The 8,424-nt window shown below is 38.9% G+C and overlaps 1 protein-coding gene across 1 annotated transcript; it reads left to right on the top strand.

The window, feature by feature from the left end:
- Nucleotides 1–562: 562 nt before the first annotated feature.
- On the top strand, nucleotides 563–7,597 carry asb3 (ankyrin repeat and SOCS box containing 3). Its single transcript, XM_027177784.2, is given in 11 exon segments — nucleotides 563–803; nucleotides 909–1,122; nucleotides 3,410–3,574; nucleotides 3,666–3,778; nucleotides 5,007–5,139; nucleotides 5,406–5,583; nucleotides 6,308–6,514; nucleotides 6,608–6,877; nucleotides 7,061–7,194; nucleotides 7,337–7,503; nucleotides 7,505–7,597. Coding segments are annotated over 10 exon segments (1,590 nt in total). The 5' UTR covers nucleotides 563–803; nucleotides 909–923; the 3' UTR covers nucleotides 7,529–7,597.
- The last annotated feature ends 827 nt before the right edge of the window (nucleotides 7,598–8,424 follow it).

Genomic DNA, 8,424 nt, shown 5'->3' with positions numbered 1-8,424 from the left:
TAAATAAAATGCATAGTATTAAAACTAATATATACTAGATTGACCAGGTAAAATAAAATCCTGTCATGCACTGTTAGAAATTTGTGGGCAATTACTGTAAGTGAAATTTAGCCCACTACTCTTGTTCACTTTGACAGAATGTCTATTAATCCATATTTATGGATGGGTTTTAGCTACTTGTGATCATTTGGGGATGGGGTAGCCTACTGTTAATGTGTTGGACTACTGATTGGAAGGTTATGAGTTTGAATCCCAGGTCCACCAAGTTGTCACTGCTGGGCGTCTGAACAAAGCCCTTAACCCTCAATTGCTCAGTTGTATAAATTAAAATAAAAATGTAAGTCAATCTGGATAAGTGTGTCTGCTAAATGACAGAAATTTATATAGTATTGTCAGTAAAATTGCTGTCTGGAAATTACAACAAAAGTATGTAACTATATTTTTCTAATTTATTGGTTTCGAGCAGTAAGCTGACAAGGAAAACCATTTTGTTCATGCCTTTGCCAGATTTTTTTCTTTTTTAATGCAACTGTTCTATCTGAGACTTTTATTTTGACAACGGATATAATATTAATCAAGACACATCTTCCTGTCCAGTGATAAATATACTTCTGTGGGAATATCAGCTAGAAACTAACGACCTAAAGTCAACTTTACTTTCATAGTTACTTACTTAACTAGTTACCAGCTAGTTAGCAGTTAGCTTGAACCAGTAGCCGTATAGTAGTGAGCAATTAGCTAGCTGCTAGTTAGCAGTTAGCTTAGTTTTCACGTTTGCTTCACATAAGGATGTAGCGTTTATTGTAGGTATTTAGCAGCTTCACGTTACTGTTGATGTTTAGTGTTCTTCTTTAAAACTCGGTTAGCTGTAGTTTAGTAAAAACATCATTATGTCTTTAATGTAACAGGACAGCAGAGCAGTGATGATATTCACAGAGTGTTATCAGGACACTTGCTCGGCGGTGGCGCTTGCAGCGAGGAGAGGAGACTACAGGCTGTTACAGAGACTCCTGAAGAACGGCCAGTCGGTGGATGTGAAAGATAACCGCGGCTGGTGCGCTTTACATGAAGCTGCTGCTGGAGGACATGCGCAGTGTGTGCGCCTGCTGCTCAGTGCTTCAGGTCAGTTACACACACAACCTGTCAGGCTTATTCTAATGATACTGTTACCAAAACACCAAGACTGTTTCTTAATCTCTTTATTTTATTCAGTGCCTGTGGTGGTATGGTGTATTGTGAGCAATCTTATGATTTGACAGAAAGTGTAATAATTAACACTTATCCACATCTTTATCCTGTGACAGATTTCCTTTTTTTTACATCATGGCACAGGCCTGTTTAATTCCCCTCTCGGATTTGATCAGAAGTTGTTGATTATTTATCTCCAGCTGCAAGACGAATCGTTTACACAGGTTGTAGATTCCATAGTGTCCCTTTCATGCATGGCGTTTATTTCAAATACACTACATGGCTAAAAGTGCACTGGAGTGTGTACTATTACACCCAAGTAAGACCCAGGTACACCCATCTAATGTCCAGAGTAGACTGAACTGGTCTTCATGGACGAATTGTGGACAAACATCCATACTTCCGACGTGAAAACAAGGCTAAGAGACTAACAGGAGGCACATTGTTCACCAAAGCACTGGAGAGCAATACAGTAATGAGTAACTGCAGGCAACAGTGAAGAAGCAAGGTAAAGGCTCCTTGCAAGTTTGGGGATGCAATTAATTAAGTCAAAATGAATTGTGTCCTCAATAATAACATCTACAGGCAGATACTTATCCGCCATGCAATACTATCAGGAAAGTATCTGGATGGCCCAAAATTTCTTCTGCAGCAGGACAATGATCCCAAACATACAGCCAATGTCATTAAGAACTACCCTCAGCATAGAGAAGAATAAGGAGAGCTGGAAGTGATAGTTTGGCCCCAGTGAGCCCTGATCTTAACATCATTGAGTCTGTCTGAGATTTTACACAAAGAAACAGAAGGATTTGAAGCAGCCTGCATCCGCAGAAGATCTGTGGTTAGTTCTCAAAGATATTTGAAACACCCAACCTTTAAAGTTCCATCAAACACTGTGTGCAATTGTATATTTTTATACAGCACAGTAATCTCTCTCTTTCTGTTTCTCTCTTTCTCTCTCTAACTGCCTGTCTGTCTGTCTGTCTGTCTGTCTGTCTCTGTTTGTCAGGAACTTTGCTTGGAAATTCTCTGCTGCAGCATGTTGTGTGTCATGTGTGTTCTCGTCACTACTCACCTGTTTCTAATAGACTTATCAACTTGCCTAATTATTTCCTCTGCTTTGCGTTTTATTTCAGTTATTGAGTCCTAATCTGTTCAGTGTTTGTGTTTTTTATATATATGTAATATAGATCTTACTTTGTTACCCCCTTAAAATTTCCACCTATTTTGTACATTGTTTCATACCTTTACAATAAAAAGAATTAAATGTTGCCCTGCAAGGTTTCTCCTAGAATATTATTAATGATCATTACCACAGCAGGTGATTTAAAAAAAAAAAAAAATGGGGACATGCTTTATTAAATCCTAAATTTGGGCCCCGAGAATGAATTGTGCTTAGAAAAGTTTATCTCATGATTGATATATGTGTAATGCATGCATGCAGGTGTGATCACATCATTGCCTTGTGAATTTATTCAGCACTATTATTGTTGCATATGCGTGTACTGTATAAAGTCATTGTGTTTAGTCAGCCTGTGAAATTTCTTTGTTTTCTTTGTAGCGGAACAGTGAAGACACATAGCAATGCCATTTTAAAAGCCTCCATTCTGTGTTTTTTTTATTTTATTATTATTTTATCTTAACAACAACACAACACAGTGGTACCAGTATCTCACATCAGCATATACAGCCACATAGGCCATATTCCATTCTGAGTTTTTTTTTTTTTTTTTTTTTTTTAAAAACTGAGATATTCCTATTAAATGAATAAAGTAATAAAATCGAATTGATGGATAATAGTGTTTAAAATATATAATAATCAATTTATTTCATTCACATGTAGAACCTGTTTAAATGGACAATTGTTTATAAAAAGTCTTCACTCAGTATTTCAAACTGTTCATGTTTCAAAATGAAGGCATGAAATCAGTGAAATATTTTTCCAATTTGATCTGAATCAAATTCTAATCATCACCTTGTTAAACAAAGCAATTGTACAGTTTTGTTCACAGCAGTCTGTGGAAGTTTGGGATGATAAAGGAAATTGTGAGAATATTAGGCAGATATAATGAAGGGAATCATCAACATCGCTACATCCATAAGGTTAATAAACCGCTAGGTATCTGTAATGTGTGCATGATTCTGTGCATTTTAGTTCCATATTCGTCCTCAGAACTAATCTTTTCTATCGTTTCTCCTTCTCTATAACCTTTGTGGATAGCTTCAGATAACTGTGAAGATTATGTGAACTCACTGACTCACAACTCTGAAACATCTCTGTATTTTGCGGCGATGAACGGCCACCTCCGTGCAGCACGGCACCTCATAAGGGCTGGGGCAGATCTCGACAAGATGTCTAATGATCTCTCCAGCCCTCTCTTTGCAGGTAAGTCTAAACAACTTCACACGTGCATATGCATGATTCATTTTTACCTCATGAACTGTTTTGCCGTATTTCTTCTTTGTTGTGTTGAAAGCTGTCGATAGCGGCCATAAAGAAGTCGTGGAGCTTTTGGTTAGTGAAGGAGCAGAGGTTAACAGGAGATACTACATCTCAAGCTGGTCCTGTCTTCATCAGGCTGTTTATAAGGTACTGTTTATGCCAGAGACATACTTTAAATCTGTAGAGTTTAATACCAGGACCAGGGTTGGGATCCTGTGCTCCTAAAAACTATCTACTAGTTTGGAAACAAGGAATGAATCTTCCCTGACTGACATCTTAACAGATTTCATGGCAACTATAATAGCAAACGTAGTTACTGGAAAACTGTGAAGTAAAGCTGGCTTCTGTTCTGTAACTGTTGTCATTGTTATTGTCTTTTTTTAATCTTATTGTTTAAGGAATAAAACACAACGCGTTTAACACACCAAAGGTTTCTCCTGATAACAGAGCATTTCCAAATGTTTCAGTTCTTTTTAAACAACAGTGATTTGCAACTATTTATAATTGACAATATATCAATGTATCGCATTTTATTCATTAAGTAAGAAATCATTTCAAATTTATGATATTTGTTTTATTTCTTATAAGTATAATTTCAATGAAATGATTTTTTTAAGAGATCATTTTTTAGAGTGGATGCACAGTTTCATAGTTACATTGAATGTTGCACATCCCCAAACCTGCAGAAGTTCATCCTGTTCCAGTTATCAATTACGTAAAAACACTAGATTCAAATTTATTCCCTGAATTTTTTTCTCTCTAAGTGTCTAAGCCAAAAAGAGCAGCTTGTGATGTTACAGAGAACGCACACCACCCTCCAGAGCTTTATGTATGAGAATTACATCTAAAATCTGTTACTCTAACAAAGTGTCAACGCCCGAGGTTCTTAAAATATCTTAAATAAACGGCAGAAAATCTCATCGTCAACAGTTCCACATGTTTCTTAATCTGTTTATTTTGAGAGTCGGCCATACGGGTCCCTGGTTAAAAGAGTCATTAGAAACCTTTCTCGCAAAATGATCATCTCCGCCGTTATAGAATATCAGCAGCTTGTGACCGCTGTGCTGTGGTATATAGACTGTATGTGTCTAATAGTCTGATGGCTTTCATTAGAATCTAGTTTTTGTGGCACATCTGAGGTTTTGTGAGCAAGAGGCTGGGAATCTTTAAAAGCCAACCAGGACAAGACGTTATGCTGAGCATTCCACCAATCAAGCTTAGTGTTTTTTGGGTGTGGCTTTAGACCGTAATTTGAAAACAATGCTTAGTGCCACCTCTAGGCTATTAAGTTATTATATTCTCTAGTCAATAGGAGTGAAGCCTCAGTCCTACATGTCACATGCCAAGTCAAAGTCATGCTTGTTTTCTCTTCCAGGGCCACGCAGAGATTGTAAGATTTCTGGTAAACGTGTGCTCTCTCGAGATTGTGGATGACTATGGGATCACGCCGTTGTTCGTTGCTGCACAGTACGGACATCAGCACTGTCTGGAAATCCTTGCCAATGCTGGTGAGGTTGTTCTTCAGCGATTCCCTCACCTGCTTATGATTTATGATTATTTTACTATTTACCTGGTTGTGTTTATTGTTACTCTTTATATACTTCGTTACCATAATCACACTGCATGACACTAGGGCTTATTCTTATATTGAGTTGCCGTATCGATCAGCAGCGAAAGGCAGAGCAAGTGGGAATAAACAGAGAGGGCTGCAAAATTATAATTGCAGATGTAGCAGCATGCAAGCGTGACTGAGTTTTATCTGTAAATGCTCCAGGTGCAAACGTGAATTGCCAGGCAAAAGACATGGCCACCCCACTGCTCATTGCATCACAGGAAGGCCATTTGTCATGCGTGGAGTTGCTTCTGGCCCACAACGCAGACCCAAACCTTTACTGTAATGAAGAGAAGTGGCAGCTTCCCATCCATGCTGCAGCCCAGTTCAGTCGTATCAGGTAAATGGAAATTTATTGAAATTATGTTTAGTACATTGTATATACAGCAATGCAGTTCTTACATGCACAATGTATCTGAAATACATCAGATCAAGGAAGACAAAGTTGTCATAAACATGAAACAAATGTGTCTGCACTATGGGGAAAAAAATCACTGCTAATACAGGCACATACGTTGTGTACTGATAGATGAAACGAAATGCACAGTGAAAATGGTCAACGTATGCTATCCTGTGGGAACCATTCTGCATCCGTGCACATCCGTAAAAAGTCAATCCTGCCTTGATGCCCGATGACGCCTGAGATAGGCACAGGCTCCCCGTGACCCGAGAAGTTCGGATAAGCGGTAGAAAATGAACGAATGAATGAATAAACACTAACCAGACAGATCATATTCACATGATATACAGAAAATGGGGTTCTGTGTAGTTCATGCCTGGTTTACTGAATTTTAAATAGATCTACTAACCCCCAGTAGTTCATCTGCAACCAGGGGTTCTAGTAGCAAACATATCACTTAATACACTTCATTATTAAAATTAACAATTATGATTGGATGAAGTATAATAATATACTTCATACTAAATATTGGATAAAATATAATAATATAAAAAACATACCAAATGCAAAATCCTGTGATTTGTGATGAAGCAACAGATTCCTTCACAAAACTTTTATTTCTGTCCTACTAAACCATACTCTTATTACTTGTGACCTTCTGCAGTATTCTAGAGAAACTGATCCCAGTAACGAACCGGGAGTGTGACCGGGGCTGGGGGCTGGTCAGTCCGGTTTATTTGGCAGTGGTTAGTGGTCAAGCGGAAAGCCTCCTGCCTCTGCTCAGAGAGGGTTATAGTCCAGATGCTCAGAGCTGCAAGGAGTTCGGATATAGCTGCCCGCTGGACATGGTTCTTGGGAGTAACTTTTGGAGGTATGAACTTTTGGAGGTATGCATTAAAACACTTTTACTAATCTTTACAACAGTGTCATACAGGCCCTATAGTACATCTCCCTATCTTCTCAGTGCGGGAAGTGATTTACACCAGAGTCGAGAGATCACAAAGATGCTGCTGGTTGCTGGAGCTCGCGTTAGTCTGGATACATACATAATGACACTGCAGGGTGACGTACCCGAACATCTGCCGCTCATCCTGGAATATTCTGGGCTGCCTAAGGGCAAACAGCTGGAGGCGCTAGTTCAGGCAACACTCAGTAAAGTGGCCCATGCTTCATTTTGGCTTCCACTGTTGCTCAAAGCAGGACTAGACCCTCTACTTCTCCTTGAGCAGAAAATGTAAGAAACAAAGAGATCCTACTGTTTTTTCCATGTTGAATTCTATTTAATCATCAGTGATCCTGATAACACTATTCATATAAGATGAAGATATTTGTGATGGGGGAAATGAGTGACTTGCAAGTTTGCCCTCCACCTCCACAATCTGTGTTATTTCCCATGTGATGTTTTAATCATATGCAGGCTAGAAGAGGCTGAATCCACAGTACTTAATTTCTTGCTGGATTTTATTAATTGGAAGACTCTGCCCTCAACCTTGCTTCACATCCTTTCTCAGCGCAGAGCACAGAACACTTGGACGCCCCATAAGCATTTTGGTAAAGATCATTTAAAGGCATATCCATCCAAAGTACACTGTCAGAGTTACTATTTCTGCTTCTCGTTTATCCAGTTAAAGTTCTCCATATATTACCATTTGTACACTGAATGTTGTAACTCTTTCCATTCATTGTGTTCCAGAGAGTGTTCCTGATCTGACTCATTTGTGTCGACTCGCTGTAAGAGCTACAGTGGGCAGTCATGCTTTGTCTAAATCCTCCTTTGTTCGGCAGCTGCCTGTTCCCACACTCTTACAAGACTACCTCCAGTTCAGTGACGTCTCCAGTGCTTACACCTTCACAGCCTCAAGCTGACCGAGAATCGGTTAATTAAGCGAGCCCGCACGTTTCGCTCGCAGTGTATTTTGTATATATGTTAATAAAACCGTTCAACTACTGAAAATTGGACTTGATTCATGTGTTCCTTTCCATTTAAGTCTTCATTTTCCTCTTCCACAGCAGGGTTTCAGACAAAGCTAGAGTTGAAATTCACCTCTGCTCCATGTCTTTGGTCTTCCTCGTTATCTCCTTTCTCCTTCTCAGCTTCTTCCCTCGCTATCTGCCTCCAAGGTCACACAGGCACAAGACACGCACTCTCTTCCAATGCTAATTATGGACTCCGGCACATCTGTTCGGGTTGGAGGCATATCTTTTCTTTGTCATCATTTTTTTTATTATACACTATCTTCTTACATTTTATGGAAGAGCGCTGCATGCTGATAAAAGCTAGCAGTGTATTTCTTTTTACACTACAGTTTAGATGTGTGGAACATCTTTAATATTTCTTTGTTCATGTAGTGGTGCACAGTATCTAAAGTATTTATACTTCATCTTGTAGCATTTGCCATTAGCACTGACACACATCTTAACATGTTTCCCTGTACTGGGAAATGACCTAAAATGACCCTTTTATTGAGACTCAGTTGTTATGGATCTTTAAGGGAAAGGCAATTCCATCAGCAAACAGTTTAATATCTGACTAGTTACTTCTTTCATCCTGAAACACTTTATCCTGGAGAGGTTTGTGATGGATCCTGGGCATAATGCAGAAATACAGCATGTTACTGGATCACAGGACACCCTGCACACACACATACACACTCACACACTCCTACAATGCAAATTCAATATCACAACTCTAAAAGTAGCTCTTGTGATGAAACAAATATGTGAGAATGTCTTTCCAAAGCTGTTCTTTTGTAGTTTAATCCAACTCTTCAACCATGGAAC

The sequence above is a fragment of the Tachysurus fulvidraco genome, chromosome 8, assembly GCF_022655615.1.
Source record: "Tachysurus fulvidraco isolate hzauxx_2018 chromosome 8, HZAU_PFXX_2.0, whole genome shotgun sequence".
Lineage (NCBI taxonomy): Eukaryota > Metazoa > Chordata > Actinopteri > Siluriformes > Bagridae > Tachysurus > Tachysurus fulvidraco.
The sequence above is the reverse complement of the archived record's forward strand: the minus strand, read 5'-3'. Positions and strand labels throughout refer to the sequence as shown.